Source organism: Eptatretus burgeri, chromosome 3 (genome assembly GCF_056783735.1).
Source record: "Eptatretus burgeri isolate ZD-2024b chromosome 3, Ebu_testis_v1, whole genome shotgun sequence".
NCBI classification, from domain to species: Eukaryota; Metazoa; Chordata; class Myxini; order Myxiniformes; family Myxinidae; genus Eptatretus; species Eptatretus burgeri.
Genome location: NC_140963.1, coordinates 109,328,906 through 109,347,473, shown reverse-complemented (window position 1 = coordinate 109,347,473; position 18,568 = coordinate 109,328,906). Strand labels below are relative to the sequence as shown.

The window sequence follows — 18,568 nt, the reverse complement described above, 5'->3', positions numbered from 1 at the left end:
GTGTGTTTGTTTTTTTTTTGACAAATTGCTCTCCTCACCACTAATTCCTCCCAGGGAAAGTCTCATCTTGGACTGTATTATACATTGTAAATAATTCAACACACGTAATTCATAACTTTGTGTGTATGGTAATCCTCGGTGTTGTGTTGAGTTTTGTGCTGTCATCAATTTGACGGGCTTTTCCCCGAGTTGATTTCATTTCTTTCCCTCGACTGCTGTTATAAGGTGAGTAAAAACAAAATGTGATATACAAAATTATTTATTAGGTGTGTAAAAAAGCAGACTGATTGTGCAACTTCCTGGAGCGCTGGACTGGATCAGAATGGCATCCTGGACTACTGGTTCCAATGAAGTTAAAAGTTGATTCCCAAAGCTATAACAGGCAGCAAAAATGATCTGTCTCAACAGGAGAAAGAGGAGATTCAGAAAAATAATTGATATTTCCTTTCTACATTTACCATGGTCCAACAATGGTTAGTTTATGACATATCCTCATTACCTTAGTGATGCAGCCTCCTATATTAACCTCCGCCATCGAAGATCAGAGGTTACTGTTTTCACCCCTTTCTATTTGTTTGTTTGTTTGTTTGTTTGTGAACAGTATTACGGAAAAGCTCCTGGACGGATTTCGACGAAACTTGGTGGGGGGATTAGGTATGGTCCAAGGATCATGCCATTAGATTTTGGACTTGGTCCAAAGTCCAATATGGCCGCTATGGCGGCCATTTTGAAAAAATATTTGAATTTTTGTTTTTGCATTTCTACATGTTATAAGTGATTTCCAACAAAAAACATGCCAAAACTAGAGGGGGAGCACTCGGGAGAGTGCAAAACCTCCGCCGCCAATACTGCTGGGTCACCCAAGTGAACCTTATATCTTATTCATTGAATATGATGTCAACAGTGCTGAGAGTTATAGTTCTTTTCTCCATTTTGGGGGGGGGGGGGGGGGGTTGAAAATCACTTAAAACATGTAAAAATGCAAAAAATAAAAAAATCGAAATTTTGTTGAAAAAAAAGTTGCAAAAATTTTCTTTTTTCTCTAACAATTTTTTTTTTTGGGGGGGGGGTTAGAAATCACTTAAAATATGTAGAAATGCAAAAAAAAATTTAGGGGGGGGTAACAATTTTTTTTGGGGGGGGGGTTGGAAATCACTTAAAACATGGAAAAAAAAATTCTCTAACTATTTTTTTTTGGGGGGGGGACCAAGTCCAAAATTTAATGGCATGATCCTTGGACGATAACTCACCCCCCCCCTCCACCAAGTTTCGTCGAAATCCGTCGAGTTTTTCCATAATACTGTTCACAAACAAACAAATAAACCAACGTCACCCTGCGGGTGACCCGTATCTTGCCAAAAGGTGACCACGTGTGACTTCTTTAAGGTGACACTGAGGTGAACAGAGCTGCTATCCACCAGGAGCGACTCCTTGAGGAATATCTGCCTACGAGAGATTCCGATGAGAATCGTTCTACAGAGTAACCATGAAAAATATGCTTTTGCCTCATAACGTCACCAAATGACGTCATAATGTCTCAAGCTTGACATATCTAGAAAGCACTCATCGAGGTGTTCAATTTGAGGTACTACACGATATGGTTCCTAAAACTTGAAAATTTGACCTTGGGGTCAAATATGTTTGACCTGAGGTGCTAACCATGAAGGTCAAGGCCAATCACCACCAAAAATTAATCAGCGGAGCGCCAGACCATGAACAATATTCCCATGAAGTTTGAAGACGATCCGATCAAAATTACTCAAAAAATAAGGGTTTCGTCGACTCCCCTGATTTGCGACAAAGTGACCTTGACCTTCAAAATTTTATGCGCTGAAAAGGACCTCTATAGGCCTCTGATGTGCGAAGTTACAAAAATTTCCAATGATAACTGTGCTCTGCAGAGTGATTTATACGTGATTACAGACCAAAAAAAAACAAAAAACATATGAAGGTCAAGGCCAATCGCCACCAAAAATTAATCAGCTGAGCGCCAGACCATGAACTATATTCCCATGAAGTTTGAAGATGATCCGATCAAAATTACTCAAAAAATAAGGGTTTCGTCGACTCCCTTGATTTGCGCCAAAGTGACCTTGACCTTTGACCTTGACCTTCGAAATTTTGTGCACTGAAAGGGACCTCGAGAGGCCTCTGATATGTGAAGTTACAAAAATTTCCGATGATAACTGTGCTCTGCAGAATTTTTTATACGTGATTACAAACAAACAAACAAACAAACAAAGAAACAAAAAAAAAAAAACATACAAGCTGACTAACATATCTTGCAAAAACGTCGTTTTGGCAAGATAACAGGTCAGGTATGGGAGCATGTGCCAGAACAGCGCGTCGCTGCGTCCACTTTCCGCCGGTACTCCAGGGGCCTCCGTCTGGCCATCCCCCAGGCATATGCCAGGCCCATCCCCATCTCTTTGAGATGATGGTCAACCTGCTGCAACCATGAGGCACGTGGTCGGCCCACTGGCCTCCTCCACTCATGAGACTCCCTCGCTGAGAGAATCTGGTGAGCAGGATCAGCATCAGGAAAACGAGCCACATGTCCATACAGCCGCAACTGACGCTCACGGACTATGCAGGTAACAAATCTCATCCGAGTCTCTCTCAGCAACCGCTCGTTGGACACAAAATCCGACCAGCTATAGCCAAGGATTCTCCGAAGACACCTGGTACCGAAGGAATTAAGTCTCTGTCTCAGATCCTTGGTCAGAGTCCAAGTCTCGCACCCATAGAGCAAGACTGGAAGTACCAAGGACCTGAAGACTCGGACTTTCGTCCTCCCGCACAGGTACCGGCAGCGCCACACCCCATGATCCAGTGAATCCATGACTCCCCAGGCCCGACCCAGACGTCTATTGACCTCTGACTCGCAGCCAGCAGAGACATGAATATCACTGCCAAGGTAAGTGAATCTCTCCACGACCTCAACATCCTCACCACAAACAGACACAGACAGGACAGCAGCATCCAAGATGTCACCGAAAGCCTGGATCTTAGTTTTGACCCAAGAAACCCGTAATCCCAGCGGCTCCGACTCCTCATTCAGCACCTCGAGGGCCCCCAAAAGGATGTCTAAAGTGTCCGCAAAGATGACTGCATCGTCTGCGAAATCAAGGTCCGAGATCTTGACATTCCCAAACGATGCACCGCAACTTGATCTCTCCGACATCCTCCCTAAAATCCAGTCCATACAAGTGCTGAAAAGTGTGGGGGCAAGTACACATCCCTGACGAACTCCAGTAACAACTGGAAATAAGTCAGAGGTGGTACCACCACACTTCACAGCACTCTCAGTACCAGAGTAGAGTTCAGACATCAGATCGATCAGTTTTGGTGGCACCCCACGAAGACCAAAAATCCTCCAGAGGACATCCCGATTCACTGAATCGAACGCTTTACAGAGATCAACATAGGCTGCGAGCAGCCCCTGCCGAAACTCTCGTCTGCGTTCGGTGAGGACACGAAGGGCAAGGATACGGTCAATCGTTGACCTCTTTGGTGTAAAGCCTGACTGCTCTGGACGCTGGTACTCAAGCAGATGGTGGCGAACCCTATCAAGAATTATCCGAGCAAAGACCTTGCCTGGCACTGAGAGCAGCGTCACCCCTCGGTCGTTGTTGCAGTCTTGGCGATCACCCTTCCCTTTCCAGAGAGGGACAACAAGGCCCCTCTTCCAATCAGTTGGGATGATGCCTGTGTTCCAGGCAGAGCACAAAACTGCATGCAACGACACGAGTGCAGCATTTCCACCAGCCTTGAGAAGTTCGGCATGGATGCCACAGATCCCTGGAGCTTTGCCCCGTTTCAACTGGTTCACCGCAGCCCGTGTTTCCACAAGTGAAGGTGGACCACAGTTGATTCGAGGGTCAGCAACAGGGATTGTAACACCCTTGACGTCCAATTTGACAGCTGGGGGATCAGCCTGGTACAACCGCTTAAAGTAACCGGCCCAGCGGGCCTTCACTTCAGACTCCTCTGTCAAGAGCCTACCACTCTCTGCTCGAACTGCAGTGCTCCGAGGGATGGGCTTGGATGAACGTAATGCGCGAATTCCCCTGTAAGCGGGACGAGAATCACCTGTCCACAGGTGATGCTCTACCCCCTCACAGATTCCTCGCACATCGGCCTCCTTGTCCACCCTCAGTGCACGTACAGTTTTACGCCTCAGCTCCCTGAACAGCTCAGCTCTGCCATTCAGCCTGGCCCTGCGACTCTGATCAATGGTATCCAGTGTTCCTTGAGAGACAAAATTCTTCTTTGCCCTGCGGTGAGTTCCAAGACATCCACCGGCAACATCAAGGACGGTGGTCTTGAAGGCGCTCCACAACTCTTCAGGACCCCCCAAAGCACCCAGACCCCCCAGGTGTCCACTCAGCCTGTTCGCAAACTCCTCAGCTACTCTCTCATCCCTGAGCTTGGCAACATCCAGCCTAGGCTGGGATGGTACCATTCTCCAGGATTTAAGGTGCAGCTTTAGAGTTGCTACAACAAGCCTGTGGTCAGTATTGAGGAACTGAGCACTCCGGTAGACCCTGCAGTTCTGGATCATCCTCCAACGACCGTGAATGAGGACATGGTCAATCTCCTTTGCCACACCCCCAGCGTTGGAATACCAAGTCCAGTGATGAGCTTGTGGGTGCTGAAACAATGAACCAGCCACCCTAAGTCCATGACTTCTTGCAAAGTCAAGGAACTTAGTGCTATTCTGGTTCATAGTTCCTGACCCATGGGGACCAACACACACCTCATAACCATCCCTATCAGTTCCAGTCGATGCATTGAAATCCCCCAAGACTAGAAGTGTATCTCGTCTGGGGCACTGATCAACCACAGACTCGAGTGTGGCGTAGAATGCATCCTTCACGGTGAGATCACTCGCCTCAGTCGGAGCATAAACAGAGACCAGGTAAATGACACCTAAGGAGTGACGAATCCTTAATCTCATAATACGCTCGTTGACCGGTGTTACCTCAATTATCATTGGGGTCAGCTTATTGGACACAGCTACAGCAACTCCTTGGGTATGGTAACCATCAGAGCGACCAGACCAATAGTAGGTGTAACCACCCACCATTATCTCGCCGCAATCCGGTCTCTGAACCTCAGAGAGAGCTGCAATCCCGATGTCCAAACGCTTGAGCTCAGATGATAACAGAGACAGGTGATCATCCTCTCTTAGGGATAGGACATTCCAGGCACCCACCCGAAGGGACCGCCTCAGGTAACCCAAGGAGACCGCCGTCTGGTGGACGACACCTCAGCACCACTCCGACACACTCTCCCGCAATCAGACCCAGGGATGTTACCCCGTGGTTTCCCTCCTATCAAAGATTGGGGGTCCCGAAGGCTTTGCCCCAATCCCATCATCCGGTGAGCTGCCCTGCGAAGGGAAGCTGCAGAGGAGGTACTCCCACGGAGTGGGTTTTCAGATTTTTTTTGCGTTTTTGCGTTTTGCAGAATGAGGGGTTTTACGGTGGCCGGAGTGCAAATCCTGCCACCAACCTCCTAATAAGAAGTAACCTAACTGCAGGAGGACGTCCGCAGACACAGTTGGGCACTAGATATGGATGGCCGTTGGCTAACAAGGAGCTCCTCCGCCCTTTGACAGGTTTTGTTTTTAATCCTGCTGGGTGTCCATATCCAAACACCCCCCTCACCAGAAAACCTGGTGGGGGAGACGGTTTAGTCGCCGACAACCCGACCATGGAACAGGTTAGTACAGGTTTACATGGTACCTGTAGCAGGTCACAGATCGAACCTGACCTGACATGAGGTTTTGGCAAGATAACAAACAAACAGAAAGGGGTGAAAACAGTAACCTGCATCCATCTTCGAAGATGGCGGAGGTTAATTATAATTGCGGCTGATTTTGGAACTTCAGGTGGATATACCCACGTAAAATCAATTTCTGTCTCGAGGAATCTAGTTATGACGAATTAATTGAGTATGTAAAAGGGAAAGTTGCAAACTATAACTCTGTGAGCACTGTTGACGTCAAATTGAATGAATAGGATATCACGTTCACTTGAGTGACCTCGCAGTATTAGCGGCGGAGGTTTTGCACTCTACCGAGTGCTTCCCCTCTAGTCTCAAATTGCTTTTCAACACGCATCCTTCCTCTGCCCATCTTTTCTTCTGTGCTTTCTCCTCTCCAGGCTCTAAAGTACATCCAATCCAATGCGGCCTCCTTTGGACTAACTCGTCCAATCCGCCTGCCGGTTTCCGGTGCATTCCACACCGACATGATGGCATCGGCCGTAGGAGCACTGGACCGGACACTGGAAACTATCTCCCTCGTTCATCCTCGGATACCCGTCATCGCGAATGTCACAGCAAAGCGTTATGGACATGGGCCCAGCATCCGTAAAAACCTCCTAAAGCAGGTTAGAGTTTTGCTATTTGTTGTGCTTTATTTGGCTGCGTCGTTCTCTGACCTTTTGTTGTTGTTGTTCTCCGTATCGTTTCCCTATTTTCATCATTGTTTTATTCTGGACCTTGTTCTGTTCCACAACTTGGATTCTTTCCACTGTTGTATCCATCTTTGTAGTCCTTTTTCATTTTCTTTACAATTTATTTTCTCACATTTTTGTGTCTTCTCCTTCTGACTTTCTGCAGTAGTTGTGGTTGGGAATATACCTCACCTTGAAAAACCACATTAATGCAACTTTCTCTTCTCTTGTTATTCACCAACAGATAGGTGCTTGGAAAGCAAGAAGCTTCCTTTGGACTCGGTTATTTTGTATTTTTGCTTCATGATGTATGTTTTTATACAGGTTGCATAGGCTGAGAACGAGATTTTGCTATCATGGATGGCATTAAATCACGTGACTTTCATTATTAAGCCCCGCAGATACAGTATTTGTTTGTATTCATTGTTGTAATCATCCATATGCTACATGACACGGTAATCCCCCTCGACAAAATGAATGGTGTGTGTGTGTGAACCTGACTGGAGCTAACGTTGTTTTTTAAGCGCTGAAACCGCTTCAATATTTGGTATGTCCTTCTGTCAAAAATGAAGTAGAATCTTTCTAACGTACCGTGTTTCGTTCGTTTCTAGGCTTTACCTGTTTCATTTTAAAAATCAACATGGTGGGTTAGGTTCTTCTTCTTCATTTTCGATGGATGGAGGGAAGGACATACCAAATATTGAAGCGGCTTCACAACTTAAAAATGCCAAACTACACCACTTCCTTCGGACACCGGTACGATTTGTGACACCATTTCTTCCACAATTAAAGTGTACTGTATGTGACTTATCCTGAACAAACACAACACTAAGCATGGTTCCCTGTACTTCATCTTATGAGCAGACACATGGCATATTAGGACACTGGCACAGGAGGGAAAACTGGTGACATCCTCTGTAAGGAGCTACAAAGCCACCAGGAAGTCGATTCACAAAGTGCTGGTTGCAGTCAGCAAAAAGATTAGCTGAGAATCCTTCTGGCCATGACAAACTGAGTTTGCAGGGAGTGGTACTAGTTCTTGGAAAGAAAGCATGAAAGGCATGGGACAAGATGGGTGAAGATTGTGAAGCCATCAATCGGAAGACGCTGAGTCCACATTTCCATCGGTGGTTTTAAAAGTGGATGAAACCGATTTTTTTTATTATTATTTTAATGTTCATAATTTAGACAAAAATCAGAATGCCATTACAAAACCACAGGTTAAAAAACAAACAAACATGAAACCCCACCCCCCAAACAAAGGGGAGTAACGCACCCATAAACTCTGTGACCCACTGTCAATTCAAATAGCTCGGCTGTTTTAAGTGCAGACTGGAGGTGACGTCAACTGGGTTGCCCACCCCTCCCTCCAGACTCCAACCCTACCCTACCCCTTCTCCTTCAAACTCCTCCTACCCTACCCCCTCCCTCCCAACCCACTGCTTCCCCTCCCTCCTCCCACCCTACCACCCCCCCCCCACCTCCTCCCATCCCACCCCTCCCTGCGGACTCCCACCCCTTCCCCGCAGCAGGTGGTGACTCATGTGTTTATAAGTCATATATTGTGAGAAAATGACTATTTAATCAAACGAAGACCAAGAAGGAACCGAAGGAAGTAAAGAGCAAAGATGGAGTCGTCAGAAGGAACCTGGATAGGATTCAGGTGTCAGCCGCTACTCCACAACTCTCAAACCCATCCAGGCGCAGCCAAGTGAACCTTACAGAAAACTTTCTGCAAAAATTCCCGTCTTTTTCTTAAAGAGATAGATAAAGAAAGAGAAGAAAAACCAAGAATTAGAATGAATAAAGAGAACTGTGGAAAAAATAGAAATAAGTGTGAAAGGAGAAAAAAAAAACAAATATGTTGGGAAGAACCTAAATGTATAGATTTTCACTTAAATATATGGGCATAGACAAAGAAGGATCACTGGAATGGCTAAGAAGAGGTCGGCTCAATTGGGACGGAGAACAAATCATTATAAATGCCCAAGACCAGGGACACCACACCAATGGCTTTTGTAAAATGTCAGGACTGAGCCAATCAAACAAATGTAGGTTCTGGAAGCTAGAAACAAAAAGCACGAGCCACCTCATATCGGGATGTAAAACACTCATGTCAGAACGGCTGTTCCATCCCAGTTTGCAATGGATGTTCGTGTTCCATTAATTGTCCTTTTTTTTTTCCAACTTCAGTGCCAATTCACCCCACCTCCTTAAATCTACCTCTTCCTAACCTCTCACCTGTTATCCTCTCTTCTTACCCCTCTCATCTTTCCCCTCATCCTACCTCTACTCTTGCCCCCTCTTCCCTGTCTTCTGCTTCAGTTTTAGCTCCTCTGTTGTCCCAAAGTGTGTGGTGTTCCAACATCTGTGGGCTCCAGTCTAACCTAACAGATATCTCACTCTCAATCAGTACACTCAGCACCACAAACATGCTCCTTCCTTCCTTTCAGCACACCTCACCTTCTTCCCAACCCCTCAAATCTTGTACCTCCCCCTGCCTGCTCCCTTCTTCCACCAAGATTCATTCTTCTCTCTCCCCACCTCTCCTATCGCCCTCCTGCACCTTGACTGTGCCTGCTCTCATTGTCTCCCCTCCCTATAAAAGCTTCCGTCTCAACCCTCCCTCTCAAAGCAACCTTCACACTCTTCCCCTTCCAAGCTTCCCTCTCACCTTTCTCAAAAACTGCCCCTCACTCTTATCCTTCAACTCTCCCTCCTCACCCTTCTCCTTCAACTCTCCCTCCTCACCCTTCTCTCTCAACTCTCCCTCCTCACCCTTCTCCCTCAACTCTCCCTCCTCACCCTTCTCTCTCAACTCTCCCTCCTCACCCTTCTCCCTCAACTCTCCCCCTCACCCTTCTCCCTCAACTTTCCCCCCTCACCCTTCTCCCTCAACTTTCCCCCCTCACCCTTCTCCCTCAACTCTCATCCTTCTCACTCCAATCTTCCCCCTCACTCCCCCTTCCCAAAGTTGCCCCCCATCACATCCACAAAGGTGCCTCCTTCCCATCCCTCTTTCTTCTACCTCATTGCTCCACCTCCTTCAATCTTCAACTGCCCTCTGCCCCCTTTCTTATTACTCCCCACTGTACCTCAACCTGGTACTGGTACACTCTTTCAACAATTCTCCTTACCTCCCCCCCCTCCTCCCTTGTCCTACCCTCCCCCTCCTCTCCCCTGCAACCAAAACCTCCTCCCCTCCCTCTTCCTTAACATTGTGGACCTCAAACATTTGGGGCCTTCACTCAAACCTGACAGACCTTTCCATACAGGTTGCCACTGACAAACCAGACATAATCTGCTTAAGAGAAACTTTCCTCCTTCAAGACGTCTCTGACTCCCAAGTATCTCTCTCCTCCAGTATGACAGACCTGAGGCTCGTCCTGGCGGTGGAATTGCTCTCTTCATCAAAAACTATTCCTCACTCTCCATGCACTGCCCTCACTCCCCCACACTCCCACGAATACCTCTGGCTACGGCTTCCCCGCCACTCCACCTCATGTTTATATGTGTACTGTACCGTCCACCAAACAGTGATGACTCCATTTACATCTCGCTCTCCGAAAACCATGCGACTCGATTGATGTCACGCCTCCAACTAAATTTGTAACCTTTTAGCGGATGATGCAGCTCAAGCAGAGCAGTTTTATTTATGCTCTAAACCTGCATTTCCAAAATTTCCAAAGCTACTCAATGCGAGAATCGTCACTATAGATACATGTTAAATGTAATTAATGTATGTAGTCAGATGGTGCACACAAAACATTTTCCATCCACCTTTAAAGAAGATGGCGGTACTTGTCATATACGGATCCACAGATAACAAACATTCATGGCATGACCAGAAGAAGGCAACAGAGAACCATTCTTTCTATTCCCATCTTTTTGACATCATTGTGCAGACCAGATAGATGTTTTGGAGATTTCAACTTCTGGGTTGACAACAGCTGGAGAGACATAATTGGGCACAATGGACCTGATGAGTGAGTGTAATAAGAAGCTTTCTGAACTTCTGCACTTTGCACAGGCTTGCAATGACACATTTATTTATTTATTTTTAACCACCACCGCATCCATTCAACCGAATGCAAACACCATGATCATCCAATGTTATTATTTTCCTAGATTTTAATATGTTGTCACATTGTCGATTACTTTAATACATTACCCGATTTATACCACTTGTGAGGGCCGTACAAAATGTTTTAGGAACGAGATACAATAGTCCGAGAAAACAAGCAAGCTTGTCTGTATATCATGAATGAGGAAAACAAACACCGTGGCTCTAGGGTGCCAACAAATGCCCCTTTTTGTGGGGAGGAGCAGGCACATTTAGGCCATCTCTGATGGATTGACTATGAGCCTGCATGACCAATCCTTCGGCTGCATAATCGTTGATACTGTTTGAATGGTTTTGTCACGGTGCTCCCCTGAGACTTTCAAACAATCAAACGGAATAGTCTCCCTATTTCAAACCATCAACCTAAGTAGACATCTTTCCACTGCTGATTACTTTCTCCTGGTTGTGAATATCAGCTTCTTTTTCTTTTTTTAACAAGCTCATGCAACTTTTTGGGTGGTGGCCTGTGATGTGATGTGGGCCTTAACTGATCTCTTACTTTTCTTTTCACCTTCATAAAATGTTTATCCACTATATATCTATCCATCCATCCATCCATCCATTCGGACCATACTCTTTTCAGAGTGTTGGTGCTGCCAAAGCGGTCTCCTTGGCTCTTGGGCACAATCCTGGACAGGTCACCACGCCGAGTAAACCCCACCTGGTTTTGATCCAACAGCCAAGTGGGATTTGAACTCAGGATCCTAGGATCCCAAGCCCACCACCCTAACCATTAAGCCAACACCAGGCATACTCTCTATCATTGTACTTATAATTCATGTAAAAGTACAGTGACGTATCTTCACGTCTTTGTCAGGCTTGTGGTTTATGCACAAGTTCTACCATGAGCATTAGATTGATGTAAAAGAAAAATAAATTCTCCTTCCTATTATTTTCTTCCCTTGCCTCATTTTCACTCTTCCTGGTCCCTCAGCTGATTCAGCCAGTTCTATGGGAGCAGACAATGACAGCATTGTACCAGCGTCCACAACAAACCAACTTTCCCATATCTTTGGAAGTTGGACCTGGAGGTCAACTGGGGATGGCTCTGCGAAAGACTAATCGGAAGGCCTGGGTGCGTTACCGCCATTTTGAAGGCACAATGACAAAGGATTTGTGATTATTCTTCCCCCTGTCTCTCCACCCATTCCCTCCCCCGCAACAAGTGTTCGTCACTTTTAATAAACTCATACCCTTGCTAACAAGTGAAACCCAATGGTTAACATCTTGAAGCTTTACACGTATTGAGTCCACACTCGGTCACTTTTCATTTGTTTAACATTTAAAACCTTATGAATAGTGATTTAAAAACCTCCTTTGTGAAGTTGTTTGTTTGAGCCCGATCGGCTTTACTTTCTATCAGAGATTTAAATGTTTGCTTTATTTTCTGTTTCACAATATAGGCTGAGAGAGTAATTTATAGATTGTCTTCATTATGACGAATTGTAATTGTTACCAACAAATAGGTCGGTAATAAGCTTGATGAGCAGCAAATCTGTCCTGTGTTTCATCCCTCTCGATTTCATTCCAAACTCTGGGAAGTTTGAGCAAGACTGCAGTTTGCTTCCGACTGGTTCGCCTTCACCTTTTCCACCCAACCTGCCTGCCACTGGAACAGCATTCGGTAGCTTTTGAGACTCGTGTGTACAGTACATGTACTATAAGTGTCATGTTACATGTCTGTGAGTGTGGATTGTCTCTCGGATTTTCACTTATTTCCTGAGGGACGACTATCGTAACAAAGTGTGAACTCAACTGAGTTGTGTTTCCAGCCATTCTTCACTGACCCCCATGAGCTGTTTCCTGAGCGACTTTGGGATAGAGTGGGTAAATCCTTGTTACATTGCCCTCATTGGTAAAAGTTTGATTTCCATGGCTGCTCAGTAGAAATTTCCACACCCTGCAAGAGTAGTGAGCTGATGAGCCTGATTGGTTCTTGGCCAGGGAAATGTTTATGGCTTTTGAACTCTCCCATGCTTTATCAAAATTATGGGCTTACACCTTTACCACCTTGAAGAGAAGTCCATTAGTGTAATATTTTTGCAACTGTATTTTAAATAATAATAAAAAATGGAATAAACATACTATTTTTTTTTCCTCTCAAATTCACATTTCTGTAATGTGCATTTGAGAAACTAGAATGGCTCTTGTCGAGTGCACAGGCTCGCCTCGTGCGCTCATTCTGAACAAAAATACCATCATTAACTGAACACGCTACTATTATGGCCCATATACCCAAATCTCCATGCATCTTATTCTGTCATATACATTGCCATTATCCATAGCTTTATTGATTAGTAGGATATGTAATGACCACTTTTGTGCACATTAAGGCTAAATTGCATCGATGAAGATGGGAATATGAACAAAGATTTCAAACTATATTCCTCATGACTAGTCAAGATTTGCATCGATCTGTGAAGCCGATCAGGAGGAGAAGATTTATATATATATTTTTTACGTTTTAATATTCTCTCAATCCAATATTGCCACCAATACCACCTGACCGCTGACATCATAAATTTAATTCTTCACTCACATTGGGTCGTAGATCACATATATGAAGTTTCAGAATTTTCGGATAAGGATTTCGATTCAACCAATTATGGCTGGAATACCACTTCACAGATGACATCATCATTCCCACCCTAAATACCGCATGGGGAGTTGATGACGTGCCAAGATTGGGCTTGGGTGAAAGAATTGATTACCGGAGAGAATCGATTCCCTCCATCTAAACCAGGAGTCAAACCCTAAATTCGACAGAGCCGATTACCCGCCTGTAACCGTTCCACGTCTCCGGAGTCGATTCCTATGATGCCTTATCTCACTTTGTCCATCGATAAATAATCCATTCGTTAGTTCAGTAAGTTATATTAAAAGCTTCTCGTGTCATTCTTTACAAAACAGACAAAGACAAGTCCCTTTTTCTGCATCTAGTTTGTTCAAGTTGTGAAGAAAATGAACAGATGTGTACTCACAAACTATGTGCATGTGTGTTGGTCTTCTCTTTCCGGGATCTGACAGACAGCATTAGGCTATTATGTCTGTATAGAGTGTTGTGAAATTCGAAAATCATCATTGTTTCTTAACAACAAAGATATCGCAGAACATTTTTAACCACAAAACAAAAAGAGTCAGGAGTAGTCTGTTGCCTTGTACACTGCCCGGGTAAACCAGGTTGAAGTTTTTGTTTGTTTGTTTGTTTTTTGTTGTAATTAAAAAAATTGCAATTTTACCCGAGGTTTGGAATAATTTTAAGCAACTTTTACTTCTCTTTGTTTTTTCTCTCCCAGGAGCATTTCCTGTTTCAGGGTTGGACAGGGACAGATAACGGCATTAGCTTTTTCTGTGTGTGGCAAAACTAGGAATAGACATTGAGGACCTCCTCGGAAAGAAACATCTGCTTTAAAAAGCTGGTATATCATCGAACATGATCTGGGGCTTCTTTAGATTTGAAAAGGATCTGGAAAAACCGAGTGAGGTTTTAAATCCGAAGCAAGTTCGATGCGTGCTCTGCAGCAAGACGTTTTACATGTCGAGTACCTCTGTGATGCATAAGCATCTGAAGTCATTCCATCTCTCCGACTCTGGAAAATCCTCATTATCTCTTTACTTTATTGTCTGACTTTATTATTGACTCTTTGAGTCATCACTCCACCCTCTGTCGTACCATCTGTCATCCCTCAGACCGGCATGCCGCAACTTCTTCGCTCACTGCAGATCTGGATAAAATCACAAACTGGTCCAACACGTGGAACATGTCTTTCAACCCTGACAAATCTCACACTCTCACTATGTCTCTCCAAAGGGACCGTTTCGAAAAACCCCCACATCTACTTTCTCAACAATCCTCTGGAAGAAGTCCTTTCATTCAAGCTTCTGGGTCTCACTATCTGCCATGATCTTTCCTGGGAAAGCCACATTTCCAATCTGACCTCCAAAGCCAGTCGCCGACTGGGAATCCTCCATCGTGCAAAGTCCTTCCTCAGCCCACCTGAGCTCCTGACCACATACAAAGTTTTTGGCCACAGCCTGATGGAGTACTGCTCTCCCCTCTGGGCTGGTGCTCCTGCCTCTCACTTTTCTCGGCTTCACGCTGTGGAAACCAAGGCATTTAAGGTCATTGGTATCTCCTGCAATGGAGACTGAGTCTTTGGGACTCTCACTCTCTCACCGCAGGCAGGTCAGTGGTTTTTCTGTCTTCTACCATCCCCTCTCTGGCCTCGCACCCCCTCTCTGTCTGTGATATGTCGTTTCCCCCCCCCCTCCCCCCATATTTCCGCAGGGCGCTCAAGGTTCGTCAACAACCGCCTTCTGGTAAAACTACCAAAATCATGAATCACAGCTCACCTTCACTCTTTCATTCCTCTTTTTTCCCTGCCTTTGGCATAAACTCCCTCATTCTGTTCAATCCCATTCTTCCTTCCAGGTCTTCAAAACAGCTGTTCACCACCACCTCTTATCTTCCCCCATCCAAAACCTCGATCTTTTCTACCCCCGTTAATCCACCCCAAACCTTCCTCCTTCAAATTCCCTGATTTCCTTCCTGAAAGTCCCTGTAATGAACATCTTGTTTACCCTGTGTTCCCTGCCCCATCACACTCCCTTCCACAGATCTAATGTGTCTGTTCCCCACTGTTTTGGCCTTCCCTCTCCTGCCCCTCTTGTCTCATGCCTCCCTTGCTGTGTGTTGTGTGTTAGCTCTCTTATGAGCCTCAACAATGTATACAAAATATATATATATATATATATATATATATATATATATATATATATATATATATATATATATATATATATATATATATATCCAAGTTGTGGTTGTGGAATGGAAAGTCATGCGAAACATGACCGAGATCAGTCGCCATCCATCGGCAAATCGGAAACGGCCATTCACCAGCACCGATTCAGGATAACACGAAGCCTGCTCAAGTCACTCCTGTTAAGCTTTCCCCCTCCCCCCACCACAGAATTGATTCCAATCGAGACAGCAATTCAGAATCTGAATCTATTCTCAATTTTGAGAATCGCCCAAGCCTAGCCAAGATTCAATTTTTTTTGTTGAGTGGTTTCGGAGAAAAAGATGTCCAATTTTCCCATTTAATTCAATATGGCTGCCATACCATGTGATTTGTGACGTCAGATTTATCAGTAAAATATTCTTCATTGGGAGTTCTATCTCTGTTTAAAATTCTGCATCGATCGGACAAGCGATTGCAGAGAAAAGCATTTTTAGAGTGAAAATATATACACACATATATAGATATAGCATTTTTAAACACACACACACACACACACACACACACACACACACACACACACACACACACACACACACACACACACACACACACACACGTTACAATAGTCTTGCATCCCATTCAGGGTGAGATTAATGATCACTATGAGGAAAAGTTTATTTTTCCATGGTTTTTCTTGCACAATAGCACAGAATTGGATCTTCTTGCCATTGCTGTTGTACTCAGCATTGCAATGCAGCGAACAAACACAGCATATCTAGAGGATCATTCTGTATTGAAATCGGATTGTTTTTGAGACAACGCTAAATGGCAACCGCACGCCATATAATCTGCACTACTATTGCTGCTGCTTATGTTGACATTGCGAAGAAGTTTTATCACATGTGATATCTGCAACAGTGGGAGTGTGGCATTTGGGTGGATGCTTGACTCCCACGATGTTCACTGTAGAGCAGAGGTTCCAAAGACCTTCCTCAAACTACTCGGTGCTGTCTATGATGAGGTGGTGGTCGGTGGGATTTCCCTGGCTTTCAGTAACCCTCTTAGTCATTCAATGTTGAATGGTTTATAGACTTAAAAACAGAGGCAGATACAGACATTTTTGAAGGCTGATCCATACCCCCTGCTACCGAAACCACTCCTGATATCCAAAATTAAAGTGCAAGAGCTATACAGTGAAGCACCACAAGGCAACGAATGTGTAGTTGGTGAAATCCTAAACTGGCGAACAGGTAATAAAAAGACCATAAATCACAGGTTTGTGCCTTAATTCTCAAATTAACGATCAGATGTTGTCAATGCTTTTACAGGTTTCTCTGATATTCAAAATGAAGTCGAGGAAATTGTCAGCTTTGCACATGGCATCCCTGGTGAAGGTTTTGGTGACCACTGAAGGTGACATGGACGACGAACAGGGAAGAACTTCCAGCAGACGATACAGCCTCCAGTCCCAGACGAGGTTTTTGTTTTTGCAGGATGTAAGGCTTGGGGTGGAGCTGCCACACACATCTCTCTCACATGGACATGCAGATGAATATGCAAGACGCAACACAGGACTGTTAGATGAGACAAACACGACCACTGAGCTTGGAGGAAGTGCCATCACTTCCTGGGCACTCTGAGTACCAGTAACACCACAATGACTCCACCTTTCTCACCACACTCAGTGGGGCATTTCGTAAAGACTCAGTGGGCTTTCCCATGGATGCCAACCGATGAGGATTGTCAGTGCTCTTCTCCTTTTAAACACTGAATGTTAAGCAGGGAAACAACGCACACAGACTTTTTAAAGTCTTTGGAATGACTCGGCCAGGGTTTGAACAGCTGACCACCAAGATTCGGAGTGGACAACACAACCATTACGCGACCGAGTATGGTATAAAACTTTATTGCTTCTGGAAGGAGGTTGATGATCAGGAGCAGCTTTCAACATCAAGTGAATTAGCTATGCTGCAGATGTCAGCACAGGACTTCAGAGGTATCATCAAACATCTTCATGATACAGATGGGGATGCAGCAGTATGATACTGACGTGTCTCATATGGAATAGTGCAGTGTTTTTCGAAAACATGTCGTAGCAGTTGATGAAGATGTCCAGAGGAAGTTAAACTTCACAGAAACGAAGCTCGTTCATCCTTCAAGAAACAAGAAATCTTCCAAAAGCCCTAACAAAATAGCGTCGGGGTGGTTATATTTTTATCCAGCCTGGTTCTCTAACTATTATTCCTGAAGTTTTTTGTCCACTTCGGGGTTATTTCAGCCGAACCAATTTCCTCCCCAAAAAGACTTATTTTAATGAAGTTTGTGAATTGCAAGTTTACTCGTTTCCCAGCAACCTAACCTATTGTACATGGTCTTCCTAAAAATAAAAAATAAAACATAAATACAACATTTTATAACGATTATAATGAAGTGAACGAAATGCGATCGAAGCAGGTGCATCACCTACCTGCTGGTTGTATCATTTTTGGAGGCTGCGGCAGTGTCACGTGTTCCCTGCAGGATTCTGAAACTCGGTCAGGAGGCCAGCGATAACCAAGCTGTTTGAAACTCATCTCCTCTTTGTCGAAAGACGTCATGGGATCTTTAACGCCCCCACCAACTGATGTTGGAAAATGGGACACCAGCTTCACAGCCCTGTCTGTGAAACACCAGAGTGAAAATTTGTCATTGGATTGGGCACCAAACCTAGCCTAGACGGCTCAAAGGTCAGTGCACTACCACTGAAGCTACTTTGCCAGCCAGAGACATGAAATGGAATTTTACAAACGCACAAACATATTGTACTTTTAATGCATGCGAAAATGAGATTTGACAACAAACATGTATGCGAGCCAAGTCTAATGTGCCAAAATCTCAGGTGTTTTGGGTGTACTTTGTGAATGTGTGTCCTCTCCCCTGGCTTCCTGTTAATTACATCAAAGGTTGTGAATTATTATTCCTGGAAACAACTTGTAATAAGTGTTGCTGCAAAGCCTCAGGTCGATTCAGTGAAAAAACACACGAGCTACATACCAGACGGTTGGTGAGGTGTGGCTTCATGCAGGTGGCTCAGGACTCAAATGAATTTGTGCAGACGAAGTAAAACTGGTTTGCATCGAATTTACCGCAAGAAAGGGGTTGGCTCAACCTCAAACATATGCATGGCCCATGAGTTTGGTCTGACCGCAGACCTCAGTTGACTCGTATTTCGTTCATAGTTTCTACAATGTAAAGTA

The 18,568-nt window shown here is 44.7% G+C and overlaps 1 protein-coding gene across 3 annotated transcripts in view; it reads left to right on the top strand.

The window, feature by feature from the left end:
• MCAT (malonyl-CoA-acyl carrier protein transacylase) overlaps nucleotides 1-18,058 on the top strand; it is a 35,311-nt gene extending 17,253 nt beyond the window's left edge. The window contains exons 4-6 of one of the 3 annotated variants that reach the window (XR_015056471.1): nucleotides 6,171-6,398; nucleotides 7,076-7,220; nucleotides 11,522-11,662. Coding sequence is in view for 2 of the 3 variants with exons in the window: in XM_085874964.1 (XP_085731090.1) it covers nucleotides 6,171-6,398; nucleotides 11,522-11,707 (414 nt within the window). In the remaining variant the exon portion in view is untranslated. Of the gene's footprint in view, nucleotides 1-6,170; nucleotides 6,399-7,075; nucleotides 7,221-11,521; nucleotides 12,672-17,852 lie in introns of those variants that run through there. The other 2 variants (XM_085874965.1, XM_085874964.1) reach the window with 2 other exon arrangements.
• The last annotated feature ends 510 nt before the right edge of the window (nucleotides 18,059-18,568 follow it).